The sequence below is a fragment of the Genypterus blacodes genome, unplaced genomic scaffold, assembly GCF_046128005.1.
Source record: "Genypterus blacodes isolate CSIRO-AG114 ecotype Tasmania unplaced genomic scaffold, CSIRO-AGI_Gbla_v1 ptg000215l_1, whole genome shotgun sequence".
NCBI lineage: Eukaryota > Metazoa > Chordata > Actinopteri > Ophidiiformes > Ophidiidae > Genypterus > Genypterus blacodes.
This window is the reverse complement of record NW_027467014.1, coordinates 392024-405032: the sequence shown is the minus strand read 5'-3', so window position 1 is coordinate 405032 and position 13009 is coordinate 392024. Positions and strand designations below refer to the sequence as shown.

General features: G+C 44.0%; 1 protein-coding gene across 1 annotated transcript in view; it reads left to right on the top strand.

Annotated features, from left to right (window-relative positions):
- Window positions 1-13009, top strand: part of ror1 (receptor tyrosine kinase-like orphan receptor 1) — a 114876-nt gene that overhangs the window by 95778 nt on the left and 6089 nt on the right. Inside the window, exons 4-7 of the mRNA XM_076170136.1 lie at window positions 9242-9369; window positions 10476-10793; window positions 11792-12037; window positions 12142-12356. Of these exons, the coding sequence (XP_076026251.1) occupies window positions 9242-9369; window positions 10476-10793; window positions 11792-12037; window positions 12142-12356 (907 nt within the window). The remainder of the gene's footprint in view (window positions 1-9241; window positions 9370-10475; window positions 10794-11791; window positions 12038-12141; window positions 12357-13009) is intronic.

Below are 13009 nucleotides of genomic sequence, written 5' to 3'. Positions count from 1 at the left end.
ATGGAAATCGTTTGAGTTTTTGTTTTGATGTAAGATTAGCTGCCATATTAGTCGTTTCTTTTCTGAAATTCAAGTGGTTTTTATCTGATCCATACACAACCTCAACATGTATGAAGGTGGGACACAAAACCATCAATGCCTGTTGTCAATAAATAATTATATTGATCATATAAATGATTTCTTTTGCTCAAGTCAAGAACAAAACACAAGGGGTCTTTAAAAGGACTTGGCCACCGGTAATATTTGATAAATGTTTGTTAGAAACTTTTGCCCTAAGAAGGTTGTTGGTTTGAAGCCCCGTGCCGTGTGTTTAATTTGAGACTGAGACACATTTTCATCCAGGTTAGTTTGGCCTTGGTGGTGGTATGAGTTATGATGACAAGGGCTCTAGATTGTTGTTTGTTTGTTTTGTTGTTGCTCCAAAAGTTCTGAACTGATTTGACACCAAAGAAAAGAAGGATGGGGGCACGACCCAGCAGAATCCAGTCCAGATTCACGGGTGGATTGGGAACATTTTAAATTATTCCTTAAGCTTGAGGCGTTTTTCGATATATATTTTACAAATTAATACACCGATCTCTGCATCTGGAAACACTTGGAAAAATATATTTTTTATGGTCAATAAAGAAATGAAGTCCTGTTATTGTAAGTATCGCAACATCTCTCTCTCTCCCCCTCTCTCTCTCTCTCTCTCCCCCCTCCTCCTCCTCCTCCTCTCTACTTTCTATTTTTACTTTCCCCTTCTTCCCTTTATATTCCCTCTTTACACCTTTTAGGTTTTCCTTGTCTCTGTTGTTTGTTTTCTTGAATTGCTACACACAAGGGGTCAGCGATCAGTAAAACAAATCAACCTGAGTGTGACGTTCTTCACCCCTGCGCTCCGTTTGTTTGTGTGCGTACGCGTCTGTCTAAACACTGCAGCGTTTATGTTCGGGGGTTTTACCAAACGTGTCACCTTCCTGTCGAGCAAACCGACTGGCTGATTGACACCCTCACTCCCCTAATCCACCCCACCCCCACCCCACCCTGATACCCTGCAGTACTCCAGGGCAGTGATGTCATCAGGTCAGGGGTGTTGTGAGGAGTGATGGGGTTGATGTGGCGTCCTTTCCTGCATGTCGGATTACTGTGTGTGTGTGTTCACCCTGTTATTAAAGACCTTTAGCTTCATCTTCAGCAGTGACTTCCAGCGTCTGCGCCCTGCTGCAAATTCCTCATGGGAGTGCGACCCAGCAACGCAAACATGGATATGTGGGAGTAATGTTTATCATCAACAGCATCGGTGCTCCACATTAAGGTTCACCCTGTTTTTACCCTGTCTGAACATGTTTATGTGCAATAAAAAGCCACGGGAAGTCATTAAAAGGCATTTGCTTAGGAAGCCCACACACACATACACACACACACACACACACACACACACACAGGGGGATGAGATTCATTACAGTATTTTCTTTAAATATTATCAAATGTAACAAAAGAACAAATTAATAGGTTAATGCTTAATTGACAATTACATGCAGCTGTATCTTGCCCATGTAAAGTTACGGTAGGAAGTCATCTGTTTTTCATTTTGAAAAATTATACCCTCACTGAACTGAATACATTTGCAGACACTTTGCGTTGGTTCATCTTAACCAATCAGGGTCAGAACACATTGATCCAAACTGCAGAAATATTTCAAATTAAGCAGTTTAGTCAAACAGAACAGAATGTGCCAGTTTTTTGTCATTTCTAGTTTTGTATATTTATCACAGTGTGCTGGGTTTCTTTAGTCCATATATGTTGGAATGCTGTCTGGAGGTCATTTCAGATGAATCAAATATCTTCAATCAATTCAGCCCCTAGTGAGCTAATGAACGCTTCGGCTTTTGCTCTTCTAATCACCCAATCTCTCTCTCTCTACGCTCTATTTCCTGGAAGAACTCCTTCTGCTGACTGGAAGTGAAGCATTTTACATTTCTGGTTTGAAACTAATACAAGAATCGTGTTGTTGGTATTAGGGAATGGCGACCATGGCAACTGACAGACGGAAGAACTGGCACAGTGATTTGTAGGCGCTGCGGTGCAAAGACGGGAGTTCAAACCAGTGCTGCTGATCAGGCTTCACTCTCATAGTAACGGAATCGATCTCCTCATCCTCCCCTTTCACCTCCTCTTCCTCATCCTCTCTAAGCTCTGAATCTCTCCGACAGAAGCCTCTGTTGTTTCCTTTGGTAAGTAGCAGTAACTGGAGGATGCAGGGGAGGCCTCTGTCTCATTTCTCTGTTGTGTCCTTATGCCGCGTTGGTTGCCTCAGCTCGCAGGTTCATTCCCAGCGTGGTTACGGGCCACTGGTAGCCCGAGACCCCAGTCAACCTCCGCCTCTGGTGGTCACTTTGGCTCAAAGTCAATGAGAGATCAGTACACACTGCAACCACACACACGCACTCTACAAGTCTCACAAGAAGATGGAGTTACACTGAAGTAAAGAGGCTTTGGCCCATGAATCAGTCATGCTCACATCAAACCAGCTTCAACAGGGAGATTTGTAACATTTTGGACTCAAATTCAGCTGAAATTCATCTTTCAGCTCGGCAATCATTTTATGGGATCTTTCACAATTTACTAAATAGCACATACTGCTAAAGGGATCAGGATAAATTTATGCCAGTAAATTTGCATGATTGCAGCAAAATAAGCAGATTGTTTTCTTATGGTGTTTTCTTCTGCAATGTAATCGATCCCTGGAGGACCGCGCTCGCATGATTGTCTTTTGTTTGCTTCCTCTCATCTCCGCTGTCCGTCCATTCCTTTCTTCCAGAGCCACAAGTGTCTTTGATTTGTTGTTGGACACTTTCCCTGTAATGCACTCACACACACACACACACACGTTCACAGATACATGCTGAGGACGCAGCGTCCCAGTGACTCATATGAATGTCCTCTCGTCTCTGTGTCGCATAGTTACAGGTCACTGCAGAATATTACAGAAATGCTCGAAAAGGGGAAGTCGATAAATCAGATTCGGCCATATTCTTCTTTTTGTTTGCACAGTTTAAACACTTAACATTTTCTTTGCAAATGACCTCCTCAAATGGAATTAACGTATCAAGTGCGGGAGGTTTTGATATAACCCTAAAAATCAGTTCTTCAGTTTTTCTCAGGGGGCCAAACTAAAGTAAAACTCATTGAAATCCTACAAATCAGACTTTAAATTTCCTCACCAACTTTGTTCTTCCATCTAGTCAAAGCTTCAAATTTACCTCCGGCTGATTTCTGAAGTTTTGAAACAAAGCGGAGTTCATCATTAAGCTTCCAAACCCCTTCAACGCTGACCTGGGAAGGAATCTGGGCGTTCTTTATAGCGTGCTGTGATACAATCATTGCGTGTACATCAAAAGCACATCCAGCTCCAGCTCAGGGGGAATCTCCAATCAGGAAGCCGCAGCTGTGACCCGGCGCTGCTGGGAGCTCATCTCCTCGTCACTCAGCGCCTACAGCAGCTCCTGGAAACCAAACCCTGAAATCTAAAATGTCATCAGGGATCCGCCCCTCGCCTGCTCACCCGTACAGCCCCATCCATACAGTACACACACACACACACACACCCTTTCCCCCTTGCACCCCCTACCCCACCTCCTACAAAGGGTGTTGAGTTTCACATCCCCTTAACCCTAAAGCTCAACGCACAGCCGTCCTCGTAACTCCCTGATGAGAATTCCCCCACAGTTTTCACGCTGGAGGCTTAAAGATGTATTCCATAATTTAAAACGTAAAGCACAGGAAAGCCCCAACAATAAACAAACACCAAATAGAAGACGCTTGTTCACTCGTGTAAATGTGAAGCACCTGCGACACACACAGGAAGCTCGAAACACCCAAAGCTGTGTTTGAGGAAAATAGCAGAAACTTTCCATATTTATGTTGTTTTAAATGACAAATACTTCTAGAAACTCAGTCCTGTGCTCAAGATACATTCTGTTCCAGTACAAGCTTTTGGCTTTCGTGCCTTACAGCCTTTATGTTTCCTCACTGTGTTCATATGTTCCACATCTTCACACTCGGCTTCATACAGTCAAATTTTGCATAAGTAAATAAATAGAACATTAACAAATCAATGTTCTGAGGTCAGTATGTAAACATTTTTCCTCACAGTAAAACGTATCCCGCCGTCTCCCGGTGTGTTACTGTATCCGTTTTATTAACCGATCTGTTTCTCACTCGCTGACTCTTTAGTATCAATCTGATGATCTCTGCACCTGCAAAAACACTCAAATGCACCGACTGAAACTCGACCTTATGTTGTCTCACAAGTCTGGAATCATAAATTCAACTGCTACGTCTCAGAAATGGAGATTCTAAAAGTCCGGCCATGAGGTTAGGACAGATCACAGATCACACAGGCTGAAGCAGAACAGAACATAAAGCAGTTTGAGGCTTTGACTGTGTGGTTTTAACTTTATAGGTCTGGCTAATGTTCTGTTTGGATAATTCAGGATTGTAATCTTACATTTATGTTTATGCATGCTGCAGATTTGTGCTTAATTGACAATTAAATGCATCTGCAACACCAGCCAGACGCTCTCAGCAGATACACACTCTGTTATCATGATATTTTTCACAGTCCAGGTGTCAAATATCACCATCAGGATGTGATTATATTGATTTTTGTTGTCACACTCTTAGTAGTGGTAATAAACAAAAGATGTGTCTGGCACTGCCCTGCGTTTCCTGCTCTCAGTGGAAAGAAAGTGTTGATGGAACAGATGAAACTGAGTCTTTACAGGAGAGTGTGGGAGAGGTGGAGCGCCGAGAGGGGAGGGAAGGAAAGAAGGAGGGAGGGAGGGAGGGAGTGTGAGCGAGTGGACATAATGATCGATTAAGATTTTTCAAAGTGATCCGGTCGTTTTGTATCTGGTGCCAAGTTGCTCTTCCTCCTTCACAAATGATAACGTGTGGAGGCCAAACGCTGACTCATCACTCCTGTGGGCTGAACCTTCGTCCTCCTCGTCTGACACAAACTCTCCCTTTCCTGTTAGTGATGAATTTGTTAACAGACATCAACCTCCAACCTTTGTCTCCGGGGTCAAGGCGGTGTGTGTAGGTGTGTGTGTCAGTATGTGTCATGGTGTTGATGTGGCTGCTTGTATAAGGAAAACCTATTTGAGTCAAAGCAGTTCTATTGTCAGTTGTCTGGGCAGTCCTTTTCCCCAAAGTGTAACACACACACATACACACACATGTTTGGTTCAAAGTTTCAGCCTCCTTTGTGTATCCATGCTGTGTGTGTGTGTGTGTGTGTGTATGTGACAAAGTGAACAGGACATCATACAAACTAGTCTTTGTCTTTCTCACTGTTTATCCCTCTGAGGTTGTGTGTGTTGTAGGCCTGCAGTTAAATAAACACATATTTGTGTGTGTGTGTGTGAGAGTGTTGATGTGCATCTGGAGCTTTGCAGAAATCTCAATTTCACCTTTTTATGTAAATGTCTTGGCTCCATTTCAAAGCTCTACACACACACACACACACACACCGGACACTTATACTGATCTGCTGATCCTGTGATCATTTCAGATCTGTTCCATGTTTCAGCGCAGCGTTCCTGCTGCATGTAAGACAATGACATCACTCATCAATTCCTCTGTTCATACACACCGCTGACACATTCTCTCCACACTGTCATGTACATTTAACTGTATTTAGTTTGGCTGTGCTGTGATCTAATCCAGTGTTTCGCCAATCAATGCTTTGGAGGCAGCAACTTCTGATCGATTGAACACAACTGATTTACTGTTACTTGTTATTGTTACTGTTGTTACTGTTGGTCTTGTGAGGTTGCAGGTTGAGATCCAGCCCTAGTTTTAGAATTAGTTTGGCCCAATGAAGCATAGAACCCCTGGTATTTTCCTGAAAAATGTTATGTCTGCCTCTTTTCGTGGGCATTTAATTGATGGATTTGTAATTGTAAGTCAGTTGCTGAATACTTGAAACGCTTGCTTACATTTGCAGCACTCAGACGTTGAGTCGGTTTGTATGTTTTCTCTTAAAGTGCTAAAGTTTTTATGTATTTCCATCAACCACAGGCATGATTACTGTCTCCTTTTAACTAAACTTATACTTAAAATTAGCATCTTATGTGGTTTTATCTTCAAAGGAGAACTCCAAAAATCGGAAGCAAAGCACTTTCTGTCTCAGTTATTGATTAAGTTTATTCTAGACTTTAAATTAAACCCTTAAATTACAGTATAAATAAAAGTGAAAATAAACAATATCCTTAAAATATAGAGCTGTTGTGTTTATACCGCTTCACTGTGTGTGTGTGTGTGTGTGTGTGTGTGTGTGTGTGTGTGTGTGTGTGTGTGTGTGTGTGTGTGTGTGTGTGTGTGTGTGTGTGTGTGTGTGTGTGTGTGTGTGTGTGTGTGTGTGTGTGTGTGTGTGTGTGTCTTGGCTCTGTTCATGTCTGCACTATAGACGGACGCTCGGAGGGAAACAGACTCTCCTTGTAATTAACTATTATAAAACTTTACACACTGGAGCCGTGGCGTTGGTGTGTAAAATCAAAGGCCTGGACAGACGTCCGTGTTTACACAAATAGCAACCGCACTTGGCTCGCCGTGCCTGGCACAGCTCACAAACACACACACACACACACATCCACCGATATACAGCACTTTGAAAAAACAAATGGAGATCCAAAGACAAAAACTAAATATATTTTTTAAGGAAACCCTCAGATGTCTCACAGTGATTCTGTCTGGTACATGTCTGCCCCTCTCTATCCGTCTTCCTGCTTTGCTGGACAGGACACAGACATGTTGATGTGCATGGATGTGGCCTCTGTGCTGAGGCTCAGACAGGAGTGAGGCCGATCTGTCGTCTGTGATCTGAGCTCAGAGCGTTCGGTCGAGTCGGACCGGCTGGAGTTGTAATTTGGTCTGCAGGGATTTGAGCGTCCACGGTGGAGAATCATCTGCTCTCCCTTGTCATTTAGTTGTCTGTGTGTGGCAGGACATCAGTGTGTATGTGTGTGTGTGTGTGTGTGTCCACTCTTTCCTCCATGACGCACAACTGAAGCTGAGCTCTCGTCTGCCCTGGGTGCACTCCAGCTCTCTCTCTCTCTCTCTCTCTCTCTCTCTCTCTCTCTCTCTCTCTATCTCTCTCTCTCTCTCTCTCTCTCTCTCTCTCTCTCTCTCCCTCTTTGAACTTGTTGCTTTTCTGTTCAAATTTCACAAATAAAAAATGGATGAATAAATTTGCAAAAACAAAGACATTTCAAAGTCATATTATTATTCCTCAGTTTTTTACCTTTGTAGATTAAACTGAATCTTTCCCCAAAACCCAAACGGCACTTCACTAAAGCTCTATGGCCAAAGTAAGAAAATCTGAAGAAGTTGCACTTTTGTGCGTCTGTGGCTTAACCCAAGGGTGTAAATCCCTCTGCAGACGCACCGCAACCTTAACTCATTATTACTGAGATCCACAATTTAGCAGGACATTACACATTAGAAGGATACAATCTGCTTAAACCTTTATTAAGCTGTAAATGTAATGCTGCCAAATCTCCATGGGATCCTTAGTATGTAGACCACTGATCTCTGCTCTGTGTGTGTGTGTGTGTGTGTGTGTGTGTGTGTGTGTGTGTGTGTGTGTGTGTCTGTGTGTGTGTGTGTGTGTGTGTGTGTGTGTGTGTGTGTGTGTGTGTGTGTGTGTGTGTGTGTGTGTGTGTGTCTGGAAAGCCCATTTAGATGTGTACAGAGGGGGGTAAAGCAAGAGTGCCGACCTTGGCCCCTCAGTCACTTGGAGAAAGGGAACCTAATGACCCCACACTCACACCGTGCACACACACACTCAGACACACACACACACACCTCCAGCATTGCAAATGTCTGTGCAGATCTTCAGGCGTGTGTGTGTGTGTGTGTGTGGCGTCATTGTCACCTTGTTTTCAGTTGCATCCTTAATGGTATTTAGTTCTCTTTTATAGGCTGTGGGGTAATGAGTGTAATTGGCACGTTGTTACGCTGCTTGTAAACTTTCTGCATCATGACTGGATGTTACCGCACCAGTAAACATCAAGAGATCCCCAGTAAGACACAGTGTGATATGGATCATCTGTGTGTGTGTCTGAATCCTTCAAATAGGGCAAAGAAACAAACATGGGCGAGTCAAACATTGTGGTTTCTTGGTGATTAATGACTAAAATAGCTTTCACACAGCTGTGCAGAAAAGAGAGTGATTCGCTTTATCATTTTAATATAAAAGGGATTTGGCAAAAAACATCACCTTCATGATGGTTTCATGTCCTGGAGTCGTTCTGTTTGCCATTAAGAGAGCGGCGGCGTCTATACCATCAGGATGCACTTTCAATCAGCCAATAGCTACAATATGCTTCTACAATATGGTTCTTTTGTGTGTGTGTGTGTGTGTGTGTGTGTCTGTGTGTGTGTGTGTGTGTGTGTGCAGTGGCATCATGCACCACTCTACAGACGATGCGGTTGTGCCTGGTCTTAAAGTCCCCATATGGCACGACTTAAGGCACATGACACAGTGATCTCACATTGAGCCAATAGCCTGCTAGTCAGCATGTGGTTAGTGTGTGTGTGTGTGTGTGTGTGTGTGTGTGAAAGAGAGTGTGCTTGTGTGTGGCATATAAGGCAGAATGAGTGAGGTGAGAGATAGAGGAAGAAGAGACGAGAGGGCAAATATGTTACAAAGCAAAGAAAGACGTGTAAATAGTGGGGCAGAGAAGTTGTGCTGTTGTGAAAACATAAAGGTCATGGAATCTCTCTCTCTCTTGCTCTCTGGCTCTCTCTCTCTCTCTTTCTCGCTCTCTCTCGCTCTCTCTGCATGTGTTTTAGATTAGGGCTCATGATGACATCCCTCTGCCACTCTGCCATAAACAGGAATGATTCTTAATTCTTAACACAGTGTGTGTGTGTATGTGTGTGTGTGTGTGTGACTGCGTGTTTTAGATCTCTGCCTTTGACTAGATTGTGATTTATCCTCAGCCAAGCAAAGAGAGACCTCCACTTTAAGAGAGGGCAACAAGAAACAGCTTTTCTTCCTCCCGAGTGCAACTTGTGGTTTTTGTGTGATATTCAACCACTTGAGGACCTCTAGTGGCGGCATCGTGCATTACAGCGCGTTTCTGTCTCTCCTTTCTGAATTCTGAATCTCGTTTTCAATGGTGTAATCGTATTAACATGTATATGTATTAATGTCTCTGTGCGTCTTCTCTTCTCTCTCTTTATGTCTCAGCGATGACTTTGATGAAGAGGGCTTCTGTCAGCCGTACAGAGGGATCGCCTGTGCCCGCTTCATCGGCAACCGCAGCATCTTCGTGGATTCGCTGCAGATGCAAGGCGAGATCGAGACGCAGATCACAGGTGAGAGAGCAACATAACAGAAACATAGTTGCACTTTAAGGCTCCAAGTCAATTGAATAATTAATAAAAAAATCATATGTATTTTCTATTTTATTTAACATTACAAGATAGGATTTTTTTCAGTTTTTTCAATGTTTTTTTAGTTTTTTTTCAACATTTTGTCTATTTTTCTTCAATTTAAGACACCAATCTTTGTAAAAAAAAATCTATATTGTATATGTTTAGGTGTAACAGGTAATATTTATGATGTTACTCTACATTTACCTTAACATTGTACTCTAATAATAACAAATAGTAAAAAATATCAAACTACAAATTGAAATCAGAGGTATTCACATGCATGTTTGTACAGATACCAGCCAGAAATAAGGAACTGAGGTCAAGAAAGTCACCACAACCTCTAAACTCAGGGCTGTTTAGGGTTAGAAATGTTTTCTTAATATGCAAAAGGAAGAAACAGGAAGAAGTTTGGGAGTTCAGAGGAAGTTCAGCGAGGTCACCGCTCAGTCTGGGGCACACATGGCTCCACCGTCGCTCTGCAGTGATACATGACCCTGCCTGCCTCTGTGTGTGTGTGTTTGTTTGTGTGTTACACTGTGCATGCATGCGTGCATGCGTGCTCTGAGGTTCATGTTGTTGATTACATTTGCGCAGCTGTCAGCTTTTCTCCTGAAATAAACTCTCAACGCCGACCAATTTCGGGGACAAAGAGGTCGCGACCCCCGGCCTGTAATCCGGAGTAATCAGTGAGAGACACGGCTGGATGTGGTGATAATCACAGCTGATAGCCGGAGCGTCCGTCCCCTAAATCTAACATCACTTGTACTGACATATAGAGGTCATACATGTGCTGCAGGAGCGTTTGGATATTTGCCACAGATCCATTTTAAACCCCTCCCCTCCCAACACACAGCATATGTTTGCAATAAACCCCAAATATGCCGATGAATCATAATATTCGTTTCAGTCTCTGTCTTTCATCCTTGCATGTGTGTAAATGCTCAAAGGGAACAAAGTCAAATCTGTGTACTTATTGTGGTTTAATAAGCGATTTCACTGCTGGAGAGAAACTGCAATCAATACGTTTAACCCCTTCCTCTCCGCAGCGGCCTTCACCATGATCGGAACGTCCAACCATCTGTCTGACCGCTGCTCCCAGTTCGCCATCCCGTCCCTGTGCCACTTCGCCTTCCCGACGTGCGACCGCAGCTCGGGCGCCGACAAACCCCGCGACCTGTGCAAGGACGAGTGCGAGATCCTGGAGAACGACCTGTGCAAGACTGAGTACATCATCGCCCGCTCCAACCCCATCATCCTGAAGAGGCTGAAGCTGCCCAACTGCGACGACCTGGCCGCCCACGACAGCCCCGAGGCCGGCAACTGTCTGAGGATCGGCATCCCCATGGCCGAGCCCATCAACAAGAGTAAGACGTGTTCTCTCCCTTTTCACCACTAACTTACAGACGTACAAGCGTGTTATTATCTGAGAGCAGACGTCCCCCCGTCGTGTCCAAACCCACCGCCATTTAAAAACCCAAAAAAAGAAGACATACTCGTGGTTTTCATGTTTTTCTGGCCTAATAAGTACAAATCACTTCTGTGTTTCGTTCCAGCAGGGTCGTTTTTTTCCAACGGAGCACCGCAACGTTTCTGGTCGATTTCCTTTCTTCCATTTGTTTCACTTTACAGAGCTGAGTTGCAGTCGCTCAGGATCTCGCTCATCTATCATCGTGAATATATCTGTGGCTTTATTTTCCTGTCAAATGCGCCGTTATCGCGCGATGATGGAAGAGGGGGGGAAACTCTTAACTCTCGGCTAAGGTTAAGGATTCTTCAGATTTGGCTGCCGAGCGACAACTGTTGTTACGAAAGCCAAGGGTTTGTAGAGGCCGGCTGCCAAATCTCATATCTCAGACGGCATTACAGTCTAATAATCATGCAGATTTAACAATAAAAAGTGAAAGGATGATGATTCTTAAGCAAATTCAAGCTGATTTGAATGCTAAGAGGAATACAGCGGTGGTCTGCAGTCACATGGAGGCTCCTTGGTTTTGGTTTTTGATGATTTTCAAAGAGTTTTTAAAGGAAAATTGTTAGAAAATGTTCAATAGAGTAAACAAACATCCAACCTACAAACTAACTTTAGAGTAATTATCTTCTTATTCAAAGATAACAAGATAATTCATCCTTTTGTAAATATTCAGATTAAACTTAACAATAAACTTGAAATAATTAAATGACATAATTATAAGAATCAATGAGTATGTTTTGTATATTTTGCATTAAAACATTAAAAAACATTCAAATCTGGGATCCTTTGTTTTCTGCACTGTGGTATTCGTGCACGTTTCATCTGATTTCTTGTTTCTTCCTCCTCACACACACTTACACTCACTCACACACACTCTTTTCTCTTCTCCAGATCACAAGTGTTACAACAACTCGGGTTCAGATTACCGCGGCACCATCAGCATGACCAGGTCGGGCCGTCAGTGTCAGCCGTGGAACTCCCAGTACCCGCACAGCCACAGCTACCTGGCCGTGCGCTACCTGGAGCTGAGCGGCGGCCACTCGTACTGCCGTAACCCGGGGAACAAACACGAGGCCCCCTGGTGCTTCACGCTGGACGAGGGCGTCCGCATGGAGCTCTGCGACATTCCCCTCTGTGGTAAGAGGATAGAAGAGTTACATGACCGATGATTGATTGATACGTGATGAAATGACACCAAAAATGTGTGTAATGTGTGTTATCATGTCTCTGTCTTCATCCAGATTATAAGGACAGCAAGCCAGGCAGCAACATGGAGATCTTGTACATCCTGGTCCCGAGCGTGGCGATCCCGCTGGCCATAGCTTTGCTCTTCTTCTTCATCTGCGTGTGCCGCAACAACCAGAAGGTCGCCAGACCTCCGGCCCCGCGCCAGCCCAAACCAGTGCGAGGGCAGAACGTGGAGATGTCCATGCTCACCACCGCTTACAAGCCCAAGGTAGGACGACAAGAGGGACAAGAGGGACAAGAGGGACACTGGAGATATCTTAAACTGCTGTAATTTAGCTTTGGCACATGAAAATGAGTGATGAAGATGTCGACACATCAGGCCACTAGGTATCTCCCATGATGCATTTCTTTCTTAGTATGTCTAGTAGTATGTTTCTTTTAATATACAGCCACACTCACACACACACACACACACACACACAGCTCTGCAAGATCTCCCATGGTGGAGCTAAATGAACGCTCACGCTGTGTTTGTCTTCTTGAGTCATGAAACCAGACTGCAGCAAGAGTCAAAACACTGGCACGGTCCTGTGTGTGTGTGTGTGTGTGGCAGGGGGATACGCTGCGGCATGCTGGAGTCTCCCTATGGGTGTGTGTGTGTGTGTGTGTGACCTGTCTCAGGCAGAGCTTCAGATCTGTATCATCGGAGCCCAGCAGGTTCAGGAATGTTCAGCTGCACCTCTTTTCTTTCTCTCTCTCTGTCTCCATCTTCTTCTCACTCGATCCCGATCCCTGTCCCTCTCTCTCTCTCTCTCTCTCTCTCTCTCTCTCTTCTCCTCCTCTTCTTGGACCTCTCTTTCACCCCCCCCTCCTTCTTCAGACGTCTCTTTTGTTAATGCACATCACCAGACTCATACATTT